The 20,982-nt window shown below is 47.7% G+C and overlaps 1 protein-coding gene and 1 long non-coding RNA gene across 5 annotated transcripts in view; one reads left to right on the plus strand and one right to left on the minus strand.

Moving 5' to 3' along the window:
• LOC135896209 (uncharacterized) overlaps positions 1–20,982 on the minus strand; it is a 224,891-nt gene that overhangs the window by 52,381 nt on the left and 151,528 nt on the right. For all 3 annotated transcript variants that reach the window (XM_070523634.1, XM_070523635.1, XM_070523636.1), the window contains 2 exons: positions 5,242–5,435; positions 389–614 (listed from right to left, as the gene is read on the minus strand). In XM_070523634.1, the coding sequence (XP_070379735.1) occupies positions 389–614; positions 5,242–5,435 (420 nt within the window). The remainder of the gene's footprint in view (positions 1–388; positions 615–5,241; positions 5,436–20,982) is intronic.
• LOC135896237 (uncharacterized) overlaps positions 1–20,982 on the plus strand; it is a 44,360-nt gene that overhangs the window by 23,185 nt on the left and 193 nt on the right. The gene's annotated exons all lie outside the window — the stretch shown is intronic.

Below are 20,982 nucleotides of genomic sequence, written 5' to 3' on the forward strand. Positions count from 1 at the left end.
CGGAGTGGGCCTAACTTGTCGTACTAAGCTAAAGCACACTGGCATGTCAAACCAACTAGCCCATCATCTCGCGCGGTCTGAAAGTCAATAGAAGCAATTCATGTAATGCAGCTAAATTCACATACTGCAGGCGCATAAGGTAAACGGAGAAGACGTGTCTAATGAGCAAAGCCTTTAATGAGTAATGCTTTCATCTGTTCAAAGGTTGCCGAAGATGGTGAAATTACGGAAGCGGGCCGCGGGGGTGGTGCCGTCTCTATAGCTGACCGCGTATAGAGACCGATCCTCCTCGGGCGATGGACCCCTGGCAGCCTAGCCCCGCGCACCAACATCAACAACCGTTGGACAAATAAAGTTTATTCCTATCCTATCCTATAGAGACACGTGCCTGGTGTGGCCGGGCAGTTGTTTCAGGCTTATCTCGAGCCAGAAGGGCACGCCCCAGTTGATGAGGAGGTCGAGGATGACGTTCAGGGCGTGCTTGTTGGCGCCCACGCCTGTCACCCGTTGGGGCCAGTGCAGTCCGCGGTCCATGAGGAACGACAGAACCTCTTCGAGGCGGTCGTAGGTGTGGCCCTTCCGAGAGACGCAACCCTGGTACAGCGCCGACACAGCTGCAGAGACGAGTTGAGGTGTCTTTGTTTCTACGAGAACATTGGTTACGACCTAAGAGCTAGAGCAGGCGTCCCAAAACTTTCTTGCCCCACCTGCATGCCCTGAGGTCTGCGGTACCAACTCTCCTTCCATTACTCTGATGCGGATGTGGCGGTTTTAATTGATAAGTCCAAACTGAAATGTAAAAAAAAAGGATATGCCGGAAGAGGGATGGGGTCGGATTCGTTTTGGCTACTCGTGGAAGACTAAAATGCCGTTTGTGGAACTGGGGGGTGTCGCGGAAGCCCAATTTGGGAACCCCTGAGCTAAAGATTGGGCCGAGCGCGTCAATACGCTCTCAAGTATCTTGAACGGGTCTCGTAAGAAATCAGGATTTTGTCCGGTGGCATAGGGAATAGAAACGGAGCGTACACCGTCGAGCACTCTCACCAATTCTAATGCGATCACCCCTTACAGTCTAGGAGACAGGCTAAACATGTCCGTCCGTGGATGAGCAGATTCCGCGGGCTGCGCAGAATAATGCGCAATAGGAAGGGTTTCGGCATGATGGTAGTGTGGAAGCCATTCTGAAGCCATCCTGAAGTATTCCCAAAGTGCCATTATTTTCTACCCATGCTTGTAGCTTTAATTTAATTGCTCGCATTGCTAACTTGTTTATTACTGATGCAATGGTCAACGGTCTATATGAGTGAAACTTTATTGCCGACTCTCTGGTATTCGTCTATCTTTCAAAGTTTTTTCTATTGCTTTGAACAGAGCTTCCTCCTGGTTTGTTTCTAGTATACATCAATAAGCCTAACGGGAACGTCGTCTAGCCCTGTGGCTATGCGCTTTGGAGTTTTCGGCTTTCTTCCAGCTGAAATTAGTCAGCACCAGCTCCTCAAAACATGCCTAGCGTCACTTTTTCTGAAATCGAATTATGCGATACTTCGTGGGGGACTTGCGCATTCTCCGTTCTCTTCCCTGGCTCTTCTCTCCAGCTGCTCGATATCCGGTGGTTCCACACATGCGTCCGGGCGGACGATATTTGGACTTAGTACCACGAATAATTGCAGCGTGCGCAAGTTCCCCCGAAGTATCGCATAATACGATTTCAGAGAAAAAGTGACGCAAAGCACGTTTACCGCGGCGCGGAGCGTCTAGAATCAAGGCTTAGAGAGCAGCACACTCCGAGCCCTGCCAGTACAAATGAAGTATGTTCGCCACGATATCATCGCCCGGGCGCTTCTACGGCGACTGCAGAAGTGGTAACTTGCGTCCACTTCCGCGTTCCGGTGCGCGCGTGTTGAAACGAGCGAACGGGCAGGCTAACATTTAAAGGGCCCCTGAAACGGTTCGGACAAATTTTGTAGGCGCATAGGGTACAGCTTAAGTAGAACATTCGCACCACAATTTAAGTGAAGCGTTACGTATTAATGGAGTTACAAGCGATTAGAAGTTACCCTCCTCACTAACCATGCCTTTCCTCCTCAACTCGCTCGCCGAGCGAGCGGCGCTAAGCTCCGCCTTCACTGGTCCTGCGTCACGATGCGATGTCACATCGTCCACTTCCGTTTGTTGGAGCACGCCTCCTCCCGCGCGAGACCTCTCCGCTGGCCGCTTGGCCGTCGACCGAGAGTCATCGAAGCAGCGTGCGTTGCGAGAATTCTGTCGTAGTGCCGAAGGTGGCCGGTATTCCGGTAACCACAGGCAAGCTGGTCATTTCGGCAAATGACTGGAGGCATAAACTCAAGCTGATGAAGGAACTTCAGAGTAGACGTACGTGAGCAGCCTGATCGGTCTGCACTGTCCAGACACTTGTAGGCGCAGCGCTTAACCAGTCAAACGAAGCGCTAATATTGCTCTAACCAAGTGTAAAACATTTTAAACATTCATAAGAACAACGTGTTGATGATTACACTCCTGCGGAAAATACACACCAGCAGCAAAGAAAAATGCACTTCGTTGCTGCTACTGTGTATGGTTGAGCTCTGTGCCACCAGGTGGCTGCACCGTGCAGACCATTCACATTTACCTTTCTGCTCATCTCATGGCTCATCCCGGCGCAGTCAAGCGGCCAGACCCTGTCCCCTTGCGCTTGTGTTTGCCCTAATACCGGACTTGCGAAACGCTATTGCGTTAGTAATCTTCCGCTGTAAAGTGACGGCCACAAACGCGCAAATCCTGGCGCCTATCGGATAGCCGCAGTCCGATGCGCAGCAGCCAGTTCGCTCGTATGCTGCCTTGCAGATAGACACGATTTCGCAACTTCACATCTTTCCAGTCGCTACGTCTGCAGCCCACAACGCAACAAGGGTGATTCATCGTGTTCATGAAAAGACTGATCGACACTGACGGCGGAGCTCTCGTCAAAGACTGCGCACGTTGTAACACAAGCAGACGACACCTGCTGTGTGCCGGAAGTGCTCAAGTGTACTAAAAAACTATTCTTGTGTATTCTCTTTAAGTTATTTTCTTTTTACAAAAACAAAGTAACTAACATTCCAACTATTACGAGCATCATTTGTTCACCATAAAGTTGGAAAAATTATCGACCACGCGCCCTGGTCAGCCAATCAGATAGCTCGACCATGTGACGTCATATGGGTTATTTGCATCATATGGGTAGGGGCGGCTTAAAATTCCGCCGAGCAGTGCGCTGCTGTCGACAGCGATGTGCATTTTTAAAACCTTATAATAAATTACACGCTTTACGCAGAGCACTTAGATGCATCAATTAATGGTCAGAACGACCTACTGTAACGACTCAGTACGTTTGTAGAAAATCGCCAAAATCGTTTCAGGGTCCCTTTAAGAGAGGACGCGCGTGCGCCGTGTGCGCCGTGTGGGCTGTCGAACTTAGGCGCGCAGCCGCCAGAAGGCGCGGCGATGCAGTTTAATCGCCGCTCCCATGGTCTCTAAAATTTTGCACTCGACCGCACATCTCTAAGTGCCGGGTAAGTTCCAGCAACGGTCCGCGAAGTTTCCTGCACATATCCATTCCATTCCTTAATACGCCAGTCACTATTTTTGCAGCCAACTACTGCACACGTCTTCAATGCACGTGATTCTATCCGGCATCATTGGAGCATAGTGCGTTCGCGAAAACTGATCGCACAGAAGCAAGGCGGAAGCGGTAATGGTTTCGTATTCGTACGCTGTCGCCGAGGCGAGGTGCGGCGCGCCGCAGAAAGCGCCATCTCGTTTCTCTAGAACAAACTGCTCCGCGAAAAGGGTCAATAGCCCCGCTTTCTAAGCTATGTACTATTCGTTGCCTGTGAATCTCTAAGCACTGACATGTTCACGAATCTGGAGCAAAAATAATTACAGGGACGATGGTCAGAGGTCGAGAATCGGACGAAATCTCGTCTAGTCGGTAACGATCACAATAAAACAGGACATGCGCTGACAAAAAGACAAATGACTAAAAACCACGTTTGCCCCACCTGGGAGAATTGTTTACAATGAATGAGCACAACGCACGTTTGTTGTTAACAAGGCTCGTTTGTTAGAACCGAAAAGTGATGCTATTGATTTCCCTCGGTCGCGGCGTCTGTCACGTTTCATTACGATTGTGTAATTAACTTACGAATGATCCTTGTATGTATAGAGATCCGAACGAGAGAAAATTCGCAGGCGGATGGAGGCTTGAAGTGGATAACAACGGTCGAACGAAACAATGTCGCTGGAGCCAACGCTTGTACAAGAGTATACTATAGCTGTAAAACAAGTTCCGGCGAAGACAATACACATGAAGCATCTACGCATACGGTGGACGTGGGATCAAGACTACATGAAAAAAAAAAGAAGAAAGAAAAAAGAATAGCAGAAGAACCACGCACACACGCGCTACAACCAAAGCCCACAAAAGAACGCACTACTTTCACGCAGGAACCTGCATACATTAACAAACAAATCGTCAGACGAACATAAGTCGACGCCGATCTCACCACCAAGACAAAAGGCCACAAGAAACACTACCTGTAAAGGACCAAGGCAAGCCCCCTTGTCGAAATGTTTGCTCCAAAATAGTTCATTGTTCAGTAACCTAATATTTTGTATCCTGGACGAGCTGACATTGCACGGACAGCGATAGCGCAGAAAAGATAAAGAACACGAAGTTGTACAGTGTCCAGGTAATCAGGGAACAAGTGTGCGGCAGCATGGTGCGAATGCAGCCCGAAGAATGCGTCGTTTTACAACGACATCCCAGTCAGCTCACACGCGTTATCGTCGATGCTGAAAGGATAAAAAAATGCGTCCGAAAACTTTCAGTAGGGTTTCGATTGGGCTGTCAGCAAAAAAAGGAAAATGTTTTGTACCTTGGCTGCACGGTCTAGCACGGCTAGCAGACATAGCGAGGATTGGCGGCGTGTGTTGCTTTTGCGAACATGCATTGTTCTTGACCATTCGTACGTATGTAAGTTGAATAGCAGTAAATGTGGTCATTTGGAAGCATACGTGCCTGTCTCGTCTTGTACTGCCTAGTCTGTTTTATTCTTTTTTTTTCTTTTTTCGCGACAGAGAAACTTCGTTTCTCGTTCGACCGCTGTTATTCACGTTTCTCCAATGGAAACAAAATAAACCTTCACCTTCGTAAAAGCATACAGACAAGAGTCGAGCTACACAGCTGCGCGCATCACTCACGCGATGGTCTTCGCTGCTTTTCGAGGAAGGTGGCGCCGAGCTCGTACCAGTGCACCAGCGTGTCGGTGAGCGCGTCCCTTACGATCTCGCTCCGCCAGCGCACTTTGTCGCACACGTAGGCCATCGGGTCCCAGCACGGGTCTACGGTCTTGTTGAGGGTGTTGGACAGGTGCTCCAAGTGCTCCTGGCAGCCTCTGCGCGGCGAGCATGGGAGAGCCCCGGGTGTGTGACGACGTCATCACTTCGACTCGCGAGAACATGTTGCCCCCGCAGACTCATGACTTTCGGGCAACAAGAACGCGTTAAGAAGACTCACGGTGTACTGTCAGCCATCGGGCCATACGCAAAACAAAACAAACAAACAAACAAAGTACGAGTGAGACAGGATTATTAAGACAACGACAGTTAAAGCCGTCGCTGGGTCGTCTGCCCCGAAACAGTTCGAAACCACGTCGAACGTTTTACGCTCCACATGCTCTGGCACCGAACTGCGAAGCAAGGGCGTCGCCGAACAATTGGGCGTGCGATTCTTTTACTCACGCGATAAAAAGCAACACCAGACCAATGAGACGCAGATGCAAAAAAAAGAAAAAAAAGGACGATATGACGCACGGCAGCCACACGCATTTTAGTCTCCCGCAATAACTTTCGGCGTTTGGCTTTGGGTGATCCGAGAGAGCTGTTTCTGGCAGTGCGATTTCATTGCACCACTACTCAGTGTTGCCACATTGCTGTAAGGTTCAAATGCGACATAAAGCTTATACTACGAATTTCCTACAGCGCCGAATGCGGTCCATTTTTTGCCGGCTTGTTGTGGGACGTGTGTGTTCTCATGTGCTACGCATGATTGCGAGCTTAAGAATTGTGGCGTCAATGCCCCTTTACCGATGATTACAGGACGCATGTTTAGGAAAGGAGCTAAAGAAAAAACTGGCTGTGGCTTAGCCAAGGTTAAGCCCAGGATGCGAAGCATACTAGCCTTTATTTTAACGCGACAGCGTTAAGGAGCTCCTGTCGCAGAAAAGCCGGTGTCGTCGGCGTCGGCTCAGGCGTGCGGCGCATGCTCAGGCGCACATTTCGTTGTCGCGCCGAACGCTGCGTTGCTCGACGCTCACCGCGTCCGATGCGGGGGGCGTAGTCGCTGCGCCGTAGCAAAGCCACCTAGAAACAGCCTCTGTAGCACGCCGCAACCTTCGCTTCTCATTCCAACGAGCAGCTCTGTCTCCAGGAGGCATCTCACCTCGTGAGTGTCTAGCAGAGGCAAGCGCAGCTGCTTATATACCGCCGCGACACCGCGAGCGACGGCACGAGTTGGAGCCCCGTTTCTCCTCTGTCGTGACGTCACGGTGTCACGTGGTATTGAAGGCGACACCGCCGCGCCTGAGGAGCTGGGTTGAGCTCTAATAATATGCTTCGCATAAAACAAAATTGGCAGTGAATTGGCTCGGCTATGCCAGGATAAACGTAGTGAAAGCCAAGGCATAGCATGGTTAGCCTTGGTTAATCTTGATTGCAAGTCCAGGTTAGTCTGGTTGTCTAGCTATGTTGCGGCGTTTAGCCAGTCGTTCGGCGCGCTGTTTGTCTGTTTCCTGGGCGACTCGTTTCCTCTTCATCTCGTTCCGATGTCGATTCCAGGCCTCCTCCTGCTTATCAGAACTGTCGCCGTCCATACTGCCGACTCAACTGTGGTTGCGGCGCACGCGAGCACTCCTTTTCAATCCTCCGACACGTTATCAGGCATGCGACGCAGCTGGCGAAGCGAGCGGAGGCGAACGCAACGACGACGAACGCGGCCCGACGTCATGTGCCTCCTCGGAGCACGGTCACGGTGTAATCGCAAGTTCGCGGCCAGTAAAGCTTTCGCTTTAAAAACATCCTAGGACACCTAAGCACTTTTTATGCGTTGTGAATGCGAAAACATTAATGTCCAATGGAACGCCGCTGAGCAGCCCTTCAAGTTACAAACTCCTTGCGGGCAAGCGAGCACGCTCAGACACTCGGCGCGTTTTGGTCTGGCGTCACTGAGGTGCAGATAGAACGCAGGCGAAAGCTTGCGCGGACAAGGAACGCGCGGGTAATGCAGGCTTCCCACAGCGAGAGCGAGGGTGACGGGCCGTCGCGACGATGTTCTCTCCCCTTCCGCAACACCTGGCGCGCTAGCAGAACAATAGATGTTCCCTCTCGCCCACTTTGCTCCGTCGAAGCGCGTGGCGTCGCAACCAATAGGAATCTAGGAGCCGATTCGCTGCTCCAGACGACAGACGCCGGCTTTTTCGTTCAATGGGCTATCTGACGCTTTCGCATAAAAAAACATCTACCACATAAAACCAACAGCTGCCTACGATCTTGTCGACCAAACAGATGAAAACACAGTCATGTTTTATGCAGGTTTATTCTTAGGATACTCGCACCCTTGACCCCCATTCACCACCACCACCATCAGCACCATGTCTGTGCACTTATCTACTATGCTGGTGTTCAAAATATGACCGCCATGACGTCCCTTTCGCACCTACAATATGCAAACGCGTGCCCTTCGATATTTGTTTGGCAGTATACTGTTAGGGAACCGATCACTGGTTGCATGGAATTTTCTGCAATGATTGCTATAGGCAACTCTCGCACTGCGGTTTTCCCGTTAACATGCGAGTGGTTCTTTGTTCACAGGTTTGTCTAATATTCGCGCTTGCTTGTAGCTTCAAACGTTCTTGTCGGCTTATTTATTACGCCGTATATATCTAAATTTCCAGGCACTTAGTTTCTTTAAGCACAGCAAGACAATTACACAATGCACTCATACATACTCATTGTGAAGTGTTGCATTCGTAATACAATATTTTGTTAAAAATCACCGATTTATAAAGTCAAAAAACCGTTCGAAGCCACAAGGACGATGTCTAGTAGACAAATCCATGTAGCCTACGCCGTTCACAGGCCTGCTGAACCACCATTCTTAATAGACACTAGCGGCGGAGTACCCACTAGAAATTTTTGTGAGGCAATTGCCTCACAAAAATTGCCTCACAAAGCGACATATAGCATTACTGCTATATGTCGCTAGAAAGGTAGAGCTACAGTACACCGTTATAAGACTAGACAGTTCACGCAAAAATAAACACGTAATTACTTCCACAAAAATAACACACTAGGAACAAAACTTAAATGGATAGATGCTTGCGCACGTTAATAACCACCCCCCCCCCCCCAAAAAAAAAGTCATTTCTAATTCATATGATGCCAACTTTATAATTTCTGCAAAATTAGGGCAATCAATGTACTAGCTATTCATAATCCCATGGGGTGTGGATACAGGGATGGGGAGGGGGCACACCCGGAACCTACCTTCCTCCCCGCGAAATTCGAGTATTAGGGTACCTGGCAAACAATGACGAATGACAACACCCAGCCACCCTCTTCCACTTTCCCAGGTCAAGCGCGTGCTGCCCACCCCCCCCCCCCAAAAAAAAAAGAAAACAAAGAAAACTAGCTACAATGTTAATCATTTCAACTACACAAACTGATTATCGAAAAAAAAGTGTTTGAAATAAATAAGCTGCTTCTTTCTATATCTTGCATCAGATTGCACTTTGCCTCGCAGAAAATGCGTTGGTTACGCCTCAAACCTGCAGCTGCAAGGATAGATTTCTACATAGTAACTTCTGTAGGACACTGAACGGTTTTAAGAAACCGAAAGTGAGAACAACCCGCCATCAGTGACTCCCCCCCGCCCGTGGGAGCGTGAACCACCGTATCACCTGGTCGTGCAGCCTTTGTTCTGGAAGGCAATCTGACGGGCCTTGCGCGCTGCTGACGAGCCGAGGATCAAGGCGGTGAGCAGGCCGGCACCGACCAGCGCCACACAAAAGACACAGAGTGGAGTCGCGGTGCGGGCGCACGACAGCCCCGCCACCTTCGCACGCCGCCATGACGACTCGGAGGGGCGACGCTGGTCTTCCCGGCCAGTCAGGGCCTGCGAACGACGGGAGAAAGAAAGCCAGGTCATTTAGGGAAAACAAATAACGAAAAAATATCGGACGGAACGCGTAAAAAAAAAGATGTAACACGACACGCGCACACTGTAAAATAATTTACGTCTTTTAAAAGTGAATAAGGGTGTAAATCAATGTACAACGCACACATTTACACCCTTCGTGTGTAAGGGTGTTATATATTAATTTGCACCATCGATAACATTTAAACGCATAAATAAAGGAAGCTTCATAAGGAGGTAAGATTCGGGATACCAGCGTTGGAACGAAGAAAAAAAAAAGGGACAGGCGTAGAGTTAAGACACAGGAAGACAGGCCGAGCGGTTTAGAGAGCAAACTGGGGTTGCCGATATTCTGTGTTGAAGTTTAGAGGAAGAAATCACATTGGTTATACCGTGTAATACAACCGATTGTCTGTTACACATGTAGAATGGGTAGTAACAGAAAGGAAGCGCAGTCGAGGACGGCAATGAATTAGGTGGTGTGGTGGAGTAAGAAAACTTGCAGTCATAAGACGGAATCAGCTGCCGCGAGGCAACGGTTATTGGATATCGACGGGAGAAGCCGTTCTCCTGCAGTGGAACAGGAAATTAATTCACATCGGAATGAACGTACGCTAGGGAAGCGCGCCTCATTGATCTAAAAAAAAAATCCCAAATGCAGTCACACTCATTACACGCATTGCTCCGAGCATGGGTGTACTCCATTCTATGAAGACACCACAATTATTTACGTACATAGAAATTCGACTGCGAGGGAGATTATTGAAGCCTACCATATCAGGAAAAAATGATCGCTTTGTGTAAGCATGCCTTCATTAAATTTGCATGACAGTGAATTTGCATTTTTAAACCACTTCATAGTATAGCATTAGATCACTGGGTTTTGCTGTTTGCATGTGCACTGATCATGACGCCATCGATGGGAGGGCACGTGGTTATAGGTTGTAGTACTAAAGTTGCGTATGCCTTCTGAGAAAGCTACTCGTGAGTTCAGCGCAGTCCCTCGTGCTTCCCGCCTTCGGTCTTGGTCGTCTAGCGCCACCCCTTCAAGATGTTCAACCTCCTCCACCTGCATATTTTGTTTTCCGCATTTGTCTCACAAGAAGGAATGAATAAAGATTCTCCCGAAAACACGGAGGGTGCTCACCAGGTCTTTCATGCGAGCCAGCGAGTTGCTGCCAATGGAATCGCTACGCTTGGGCGAAGGACCCGGGCGCGAGTCCGCGGGGCTGTCTTGGGCGGCGGTGCGCGGACTCGCGTCGAGCGCAGCCGGCTGCCCAGCCGGTTCCCGGTGCTTTTTCGGCTTCGAGGCTTTCCGGGCAGGCGAACCGGTGCGACGACTGTGTCTCGATTTTCGCTGGGCCGTCGCACCTTTCGCGGTCTTCGTCGGAGTTCCAGAGGAACGCTGCTCCATGGCGAGGCTCGTCCTTCTTCGTCTTCTTCCTCCTCTTCTTCTTGCGCCGGACGTTCTCGCCCGCCTCGACAAACGAGGCGTCCTTCCTCCTCGTGGCAGCGCTGCGTGGTGGTGGTGGTGATAAACTTTATTGAAAGGGGGAAGGGTAAAGAGTGACGTGGCTGAGGGTTAGGGCTCAAGTAAGGCCCTGGGCCTGCTTGGCCTTTTCCGCCCAGTCCACCAGTTCAAGTTGTCGGTCGACGTATCCGGAACTGAGCGAGGCTGTCCAGTCAGTCTCGCTGCTGACGGGGGGATGAGAGAACGGGAGCGAGGTGCATTCCCACATTATGTGTGTGGGTGTTCCTGTTTCTGAACAGAGCCTACATTTGGCGCTTTCCCTGCCCCCTGTGACGTTTTCGCATTGCGGATTCGCACGAACTGTTGGCTGCACTTCGGCGCTGCTTGCGAACGTCGTAGTGGATCGACGTTGCGTGCTACGAAGCTTGCGCGACCTGTGTGGCTCGTAAGCACGGACATTGCGTACGATTACACCTTGCATCGTACCCCAATAAAGACAATTTAAGGCATCGTTATTTAGTTCCATAGCATTTATTTGCCCGCTTCGAGAAATCTTCCATTCGCACAGATTTCAGTATGCGTGCTGGATCTACATAATAATTTTACAGCGGAGCTGTACATGTCTAGGGTACCATAGAATTTTCGCGTACGCACATAAAAAGAAATATCATCATCAATGGCTCATACCCCCGTAAGCAATCAAAAAGGTGTAATGGCTCATAGCCCAGGAAGCCAGAGGCTACAAGCACTCAGCACAGTGAAGCGGACAGTGCTTACATTCTTTCTAATCACGCATACAACATGCAGAAGAGCAAGTTGAAAACTATCAGCATCAGTGGCTCATACCCCCGTAAGTCAGCAAGCAAAAAAAAATATACAATGGCTCATAGCCCCGTAAGGTTCACGGATACTCATTTTACGTGGGTTAGTTGCGATGGCACCACAGCTTCGGTCGTTGTCGCTGATTTTAATGTGGACGTGTCGGGGCTGGAAAAAGAGTGGTTTACGCGTTTCGTGTTGCGCACATATCGCTTGAGATGTCACACCGATGCGGCCCACCCGACCACCCAGCGGTGTATGTGTATCGATTTGGCGATATGATTTATCGAAGAATGTGTTTGCATTTGCGACTATGCCGATCAGTGTATATCATAGCGACCACAAAGCCACTGTGACCGATGCAATAAAGTATTTACTACAAGATTTCTTACCGGGATGTTTACAGCTCCACTCGTCATTCACCTTCACAGGGCGGAATGAGCTTGAATTTTTTGTTGTTGCTCGAAGGCTGCCCCGAGACGTAATACACGAAGGGCGTCGATATCATGTATACGAAAAAAATTGCGTTTAATTGGAGTTAGTGGCAGATTCGTTCTTTGTATATTTTCACGTATAACATGTACGTTGTACTAAATTATGTCAATACCACAAAGCCCCTCCCCCTCCCTCCCGCTGAACTCGGGGGAAGAATGACTTCCATCTCCCCGATTCTCCCAGCATTTTTTAGTGGCACTCGGACAAATTGATAATAGTAGAAGCTTTCCTTTCTTCATCGGAATAATACGACATAATATAGTAGCGCCGATATTGTCTGTAATTATTATTAGCGCTATATTTTGAGCACATCATGGCCCCCAGAACGTTTACCCCTCTTTAACTACCGTTCAAGCTTATTGATGGTCTCGCCCATATTACTTGAAGAAGCACACAGAGCGTAGTTCAATTTAAATATGGAGCTTCCAAGGAGCAACTACGAAAAACACCTCTTGTGTAGTGTTATTAAACGGAGGGGCTGCGAACACACTTCTATAATAGCTGTGAGAAATGAAAATCCATAACAAGGAAGCCTCTAAAAATAAAGAAAAAATGTACTGAGATATTCACGTCCTAGCTTTCTTTGAAAAGGAAGCCGGCACAAAAAGCTGACACGCCGGGCTTGCGAATATTTCGGCATCGTATGGTGCTAATATAATCTGTTTACGGATCACAATAACTATGAAAAGCAAACAAACAAACAAAGCAGAAAAAAACTGAGTGTGCAAATAAACAAAACAAACATAGAACAAAGAAAAGAAACAACAATTCGAAAATTCGAGAAAAATTAAACCATAAAAAAGCGGATTACATCAGGACGATGTCTTGATAACATTCTGGCTGCCACAAACCCCACAATTCTGACTCGTAAAATGCAAGAATTAACGTGTCTTTTAACGAACCTCGCCGACTATAGAACGATTTACAGCACGAGCACACAATTGTTAAGCTCCGGGAATTATAGCTGCAAGGGCGTTCACGAGAATGGACAATATACGCCGACTTCACTCTTTTTCGAGCACTTGCTGCGTGTCTTAGATGATAGGCGCGTGTATATAGATGATAGGCGCGAGTACGTGAGTAAGAGAGGAAAGGGAACGCTAGAAACTCGTTTTCACCCCGCCGCGTCGAATGTGTACAATGCCCTCTGGAGCAGTCTGGGCGTCGCCGCTTAGCCTTTTGACAGCTGTAATTATCCCTGATCCTCCTCAAAAGCATTGCAGGAAATCCAGCACTTCTCTTTCTCTTAACTTGCGAGTCCAGAGGGGACGTAGATAGAACTGTAGAGAAGAGGGAGGAGAAGAGGTAGTTACCATACAAGGGGGAGGGGGTGAAGGCAACGTGCGAAGGCAAGGAAAGCCTACTACTATAAGACAATGGTTGCGGGGAAACTGGATAACTTTAAGTTCGAGGTACGGTACAGCATATTCCTGCTATGTCTGAAAAGTAAACACGATGCAAATATGTCAAGGGGACAAATTACGGAGGGCGTGCAGAAGCAGTGTTGCATTAATTAATGCGCACCGCAGGGCCCAGACGACACTGTGGAAGCGGTCCACCGTAAAATACACATCTTTGTGCCCGCCGCTGTAGCTTAGCGGCTATGGCATTGCTAGAGGAAGTGGAATTGATCCCAATCACGGCAGCCGCCTTTCGACGGGGGCGAAATAGAAAACGCACGTGCACTTAGATTTTCGGGCACGCTAAAGAACATCACGGTGTCAAAATTATTCCGGAGTCCGCCCCTGTGGCTTGCCACCTAATCCGAGTTGGATTTTGGAACGTAGAGCCCCATAATCCAATTCAAGTTTAGTACTGCCACAATGCGATGTGGCACGTGCGGAAATGACAACACTCGACCATCTCAGAGGTTATAAAATGTGGCACGCAACGACGCCTCAAGCAATCACCTCTCCCTCTCTGCTCTGTGTACTACGCAGACAAACTGCAGTGGGGCACGCACGGTAACGTATAACATCAACTCACCACTCTCGTGTTAGCCTAAACATTGAAGAAGTTAAGCTTCAGCCGTTCACATCACCGTTAATTATCGTCATTCAAAGCATCCACAACGGAAAGTTTCGCTTACATCGATTCCCACAGTGCGTGAGATCTGCATAACTTGTTTGTATAGTACTTGTGAGCAAGGCGAAGGAACTGCAAAATGGAAACTTAATTATTTTCATCTACACTAAAGAAGAAAGTAGCGGGAAGAAAGAAACTTTCGTGTTCTACACCCCGGATTATCAACGCAGTGCAAACATTCAACGACTGTAATATTACAACTATAGCCTAAGTTCTAGCCTAACTACTGTAAAATTAAGTTTATAGGTTTCCTCATAGTCCTCGGAACTCACACAGATGCTTCGTCAAAACTGGAATGTGGAAGGAAGCAGCGTGTCTGACGTAGGAAATAGCTGATTGGTAAAGGATGCACGAGAGCACCCGCTCAAAGTTTCTGAACACTCTCGCGTGCCCTGTCTGCAATGATGAACCATGACCCAATTCTTGGCAACGTCTTTACACACGACACTCATTCAGAGCCTAACAAAGTCATAATGAACAAATTAGGCGCATGACATGGTCAGCAGATTTTTGTTCGTTTTGAGCGCTCTCTGTAAAGTGTAAAACGAGGAATGTAAATGCATCGACAGCAGTAAAGGCAAACTGTGGACGTCGATGTCGTTCTTTTAGTGTGTGATCGTCATGACGGATGCTATTTTCTTTTCTTCCGTAGTCTGGTGAGGACTTTTTCGTGATTATTCTTGGAAAAATCACAATCTTGTAAACATCGGTTAGCAAAAGAAATAGCCATTGCAAATCGTCATAGATGCCCTGCTCACGGCACGTGACTGACTAATTTGAATAACCGAAGTGGAATCTTTGCTTTCGCGCGTTCCTTCGGCCACGCGGTTTTGAGCGCGCTCGAAGCCTAGGGTGTCGCAGTACAACTGCAAAGACACCATTGCTTCTCTAACGTAGTTTATATCTACGTCAGAGATACGTCAGTGCACATGTAACCTGGGCCACACATGTTGCTGCTTCAGCGACACTCTCACGGTGGACACGTTGTTAACGGTGTTGCCACGTTGCTTAAAACAATGATCCCAATGTGCCGATATTAAATATTCGCTAGAGTCCTCAAGAGTGTCGCAAATGCGCTAGAAATGTGTCACAAGAATAGGGTTTAAGTAGGGTACGAAACAAGAGTCGTCATGTAGTGCAATGGCTTTTTTAAAATCAGGTTCCATAACCTTCTTAACGAATACCTATGAAATACCATGGGTTTCACATATGGTTGTTTATGAACACATGATACTCTTTCATGTTGACCTAATCAAACATGTGTGTATTTATCAGGGAGATATCGTCCACCATCACAGCCGAGGCCTTTTCAGATAAGAAAGAGCGCAACCAGATTGATCGACAAACAGCTACTAATCGGTTCTGACGAGGAATATCACTTTTACAATGACTGGAACTCCCAGTTATGCCATCACTCTGATTCACTTTGTCGCATTCACTATGGAGTTTTTCTTTATATTTTCTTTAAACTATGGCACGTGGCAGGCAATTTCTTATGTTATTTACCATCCTCCATTAATATTACCGTAATAATAGGCCGACATCCCAAGTGGACATGTGCTGTTTCCCACGAGGTCTCCAACTAAGGAAATACAACTAAGAGTTGGGTTATTTCGTCATGCTTCATAATGATGACAGACGCATGAAAAAGAAAGAAAACGTGAATGTATGAAGATAGAAAAGAAAGAAAGACACGAAATGAAAAAGGGACTGTCCCTTGTCTTATGCGTTCTTGTTCTTCTCTAGGCCTAATTGTTTGTCGTAATTATTCATCTGCGGCCAGAACCACTACTACGACATCAGGTTGCGTATTTCCCTCTACTTTGTCGCAAACGAGCAAAACAAAAGACGTAATCTTGGCACTTCATTCGAAGTCACGTACCAGTAGGCCTTTTTTTTCTTTCGTAATCGATTTCTCTTCGCTCGCTTGCTGGTTACGCAAAAAACACCGAGATCTCCAATATTCGTGTAATCATGCAAGGGTTGACTGTCAAATGAAATATAGAAGTACATTGAGCGAAAAGTAGACTTATAAGAAATGCAGAGAGTCCTGGCCCGAGGCACATTCTTCTAGCCAGCTACTCTACACCGGGGTCGGGGAGAAGAGGCAAGGAACGATGACGTAATAGGGGAGAAGCAAATACACATTATCGAACGTGTCTAGTCATGGCCTAGAGCCTAAACACGTACTTTCTGGAAATAAAGTAAGGCTCGAAGTTAGTGTTTAAAAACAAATGTACAGCCTCATAAATAAATAAATAAATAAATAAATCCTATATAAGCAGTTCACGAGATGGTAGATACAAAGTATCTATCTTCTTGCTGGCAAGTCGCTTTGCCAACGTTTCGGCAAGGGGACATGTCTTCAATCCCGCAACTGTTTTCGTTGGCATCATTTGCTTACGTAGCTCACTCGCATAGACGAGTAGGACAGAGCGAGGCGAAGGAAGGCGAAGCTGAGGGAATCGTTAAAGGCATAGCTCGTGAACGGTCGTTACGCGTGTAAGGCCAACAGATAATGAAGTCAAGGGCAGTTCCTTGTAGTTTCAATTGAAATTTAGAAATGACAAACTCAAGGAAAATGAAAGGGGACCCTGAAAAAGCAACTTGTCGCTGGTGGGAGCCAAACACAACTTAGAAATTACGTGCGCGTCACAAACGTTTTGCCTCGGCGGCAGCAGTTCCCGCGTCCCCATGCTCGGGTATTTTATATGTGTGCGCGATCTAACTCGGGTTGTGTTAGCCTGCGCCACTCATGATCCTGGCGGCGGATGTGGGACGCCCTTGTGGCTGACGGCGTCACGCAGTGCGTTTACTTTAGGAGCAGACAGCTGACCCATAAACCTTCGCATGCCACCTGAAGTAATCAGTCATGTTGAGGTCGAGACCCTCGCTATGCAATGAAGGAGAAGCGAGACCAATGTTCATTATTCCCGATCATGTGAGCCCAATAGATGACGAAGCAACGGGAAGCATAAGAAAAGTTATTTGTAGCTTTAATTAAAATGCAGAAATGAGCGCCCATTTTCATTTCCCTTTAGCTTATCATTTGGTCACTTCAATGAGAACTACAAATAATTTACATGCTTAGCTTCATTATCTGTTGGCTTCAAACGGTTGATAATAACTAAAGGAGGGTCCCCTGCTTACTCCTCACTTACTCTCGCTCATACGCGTGATAACGCTTTTCTAAAGCGAACAGTTTGCACTACCGGCAGCGATTTTGTAAACGACGGGTGCAGTTCCCGCGGCCAGTACTAACAAGTTGACGTGATCTTGGGCGCTGCAATGGGAAGCTCTTCTAATCGGTTTCCATTCCAATTCTGCAACTAGTCCTCCATGAGAGGTGAAACATTTTTCGGGCTACCCCCCACTTCAGCCGTCTGTCACGCGTTGTCACGCAAATTGCAAGAACTCTCATCCTAATATGATGTGTACACACTGATTAGGCATAAATACATCGAAAAAGAGCAAAACAAATATTGCTGTTTGTACGCCGCTGCCATTAGCCCTCCGCTTTCAGCAAAACGTTTACGGGCCGCGCCCACTACAACTGTCTGTCATGCGATGGCACAAAGCCGCGAGAACTCGCCACGTCCAAGTGACGTGCACGCCCTAAAGACACATTAATGTACCGAAGAAAAAAAATTGTTTTGGAATAGCCTGAGATTGTCTGGTTCCGAAAGAAATATCAGATGAATGCACACCCATTGCTCAGGCACTGGCAACTCGGAGCTACCAGCGAGACTGGATTTATGAGCGTATAATAAAAATTAAAATTGGGGGCTCAGTACAACGTTGTCTAGGCCTGTCGGCACGTACAGGATATCCTCTGACAACGATTCTTCGCTGAGGACAAGCTTTAGAGGTATTTTTTAAACTTGCTTTGCATAAGTAGCGATTTTCGGCCAGCCAACCGCATGCTATAGGCAAGGGGAAGCGGACCAATTGCAGACGCCGTCACCACCCTCCCCATTCGGTTGTCGACTTTCACTGCACTAGGTCGGACCCACCGAAACCCTCTGCACTTGTGGGCGCTCCTCGGCTCTAGTGAGCCATAAGAAAAAAAAGAAACCTGTCAAGGCAGCCCGCACTATTGGCTTTCAAAGAAAACAGAAGTGATCTCCTATAAACCATGAGAGCATTTGGTAGGGCTGTTCAAACAACGCTGCGGGCCGCCTTCCAATACTTGCGTTGGCGGTTACGTAAATTTGACGTGCGGAGATTGGAATAAAAAAACACATTGCAATAGTTTTCCGTTATAGGGCCCCTTATAGGCTGCTTATTGGGGAGCATAGCGACAGCGCTAGAAAGGCGGGGTAAGATAATACTTGCTACGCAGTTAGAAGGGTTCCAGTAGCATAAGAAATTCCGATTTGCTGATTCCGAATCCTAACTTTTGCATTGAAGCTTATGCGCGTCTTATCAACGCTACAGATTTACTGGCGTGTGCTTAAGCGATCAGTGGCTGATATTGCTTGCGCCTCTCACTACGTTTGCGCTCACTTTAAAAGCAACGACGACACCTTTTGCGGCAACTGAGTGGCTGCTAATCAGAACATTACAGTTATTTTTTTCTTTTGCTGAAATAAAGAATTTCAGTTGAACGATTACTTAATGAAGCATTTCTGCAAGCAGTGCTATTTGGTGCTCATCTAATACATTGCTTGTTTCCTCCACATTCAACACAGGGGTGCATTGGCGGACGGTGGCTCTAAAAGTATGTACGATGACGATGACGACAGATTCTTAGTGATAATGACGACAAATTTTCACAAATCACCGCTTCCAACACGTAAATTGACGGTTATACTTCCCTCTGATCTTAACGTCATGCCCTGTAGTTTGCCCGCAGGCTTCCTAGAATTGAGAACTTCATTTTTTTTGTTAAAAACGGCGGAACAGTTCTGTGTCACAGGTTGTAGCGGTCCGTAGATGTAATGACTTCGCCATGTTATGGCCATAACGCGAATGCAGGTGGCGCCACGTGTAACAGACAGGTAGTGCTAGTTATACTGTTGTGGGAAGCAAGCTCTCCCTTTAAAAGTGCCCTAAAAAATAAATCTTCAGTGAAGCTTTTGACAACACATTTCCCACCCAAAAACGACATGGATCATAATTATAGACAGGATAGGCTTCGAGTGCCACAGAATCACACAGAACGGCAGGTTTAACATTCATGAAGTTCTTGACACTATAGACGAGACGTCATTATAGTCGTCAACGGAAAAGAAAGACTTAACGAACGAATGAATGATGTCATTGAACGAACCAAAGCAACTGACGGGCTATAGGTGTGCCATAGTTGGCGGCTTCGGATAAATGTCGAACACTTGGGGTTCTTTAAAGCCCATGGAACTTCGAGTACGCGTACATTCTTGTCTTTCGCCCCGGGTCGTAATGGTTAAGTAAGGAATAAATTTTATTAGAATTGAAATAATAATTTCGAAAAATATTTACGCGTCGTTGTGGGACTTAATCCCGATTTCATCACGCTATATTGTGATGCTCTATTCAATCAGACACATGCTCGTTTTATGGCTCGTTGTAATAACCTTTCGTTGACGAGCGTTGCCTACGGATAACATGCCACAAAACAATTTGGGTGAGAAAGCGTGACATGGCCCATTGAGCGAAAACGTCGGTGGCGCCTGTAGCAGTGAAACGGCACCCAACTTCCCTTCGGCTGCGACGCTAGGTCACGAGCGTGCCTCGCGCTCTCGTACCCTCGCTCTCGGAAGCCTGTGTTTTCCGCGCATTCCTTGTCTGTGCAAGCTCTAACCTGCGCACTAACTACGCCTCGGTGAGGCCAAATCAGAACGTGCCAAGCATCTCAGCGCGTTCGCTTGTCCGCAAGGAGTTCATAACTCGAAGGACCGTTCAGCAGCGTTCAGTTGGATATTTATGCTTTCGTATTTACAACTCATAACAAACGCTTACGTGTACTCGGACTTTCTTCCTGAGTATCGGTATCGAGTACGAAGTTCCTGGCTAAATGTATTCGGCCAACACTAAATGATAGACAGCAAGCGTGATGTGTTGGTTTAGATTGGGAACACAGGAAAGGTATTTCACGCAACTCGCTTCCTTTTTCGAGCACGGTCGGAGGAGACAGACCGATGCAAGATCTCTGGCTGAGGTGGTCTGAAACACGTGATGCAAAGAAAATGAAATGTGCACCTATGGTTCACGTATTATGAGAGCTGTCTGTACAGTGGCGTAGCTAGGTCGTCTGGCACCCGGGGCCCTTAGCTCCTCTGTCAACCCCCCCCCCCTCGGGTGTAGTCGACGAAGGCGAGGATATCGACAACTTTCGGGTGTCTTCAGACGTATAAGACACCCCCCCCCACCTCCTGGCCCCGTGCACCCGGGGCCCACGGCGCCCCCCCCTCCCCCCCTGTTACTACGCCACTGGTTGAGTGTCATCAACCAAACATCGCACCATTCCTGTACCCGCCTTCCCTCGACTGTTATTGTGTAACGGTAAAAGCCTATTTATTTATTGAGCTGAAATAAAACGCTTGCTTCGCTGCAGCTATTTACTGTCAAATTTCACTTCACTTGGCATTGAACTTTCATGGATTCAGTGAAATAAACTGTACCGGGGACTTTTGAAGAGTGAAATGCTCAGACTTCATACACTTTGTCCACGTCTGTTGCACACCTCATTGCTTCCGCCGATGAAAGGACTCCTGAAGAGCAGCAGATGCTCAGGAGGTATCAAGTACGACGTCATTTTGAAAACGTCGCATGACGACTTCGTTTGCTTCTATGATTGGCTAGCCGAGTAACCCCGGGCGGTTCGTGTGCCTTGGTTGCCAACTTTTTTTAAGTTGTGTCCTACTATAGTAAGCTGGGGTTAGCGTTTACTACACCAAAT

This window comes from Dermacentor albipictus, chromosome 8, assembly GCF_038994185.2.
Source record: "Dermacentor albipictus isolate Rhodes 1998 colony chromosome 8, USDA_Dalb.pri_finalv2, whole genome shotgun sequence".
NCBI lineage: Eukaryota > Metazoa > Arthropoda > Arachnida > Ixodida > Ixodidae > Dermacentor > Dermacentor albipictus.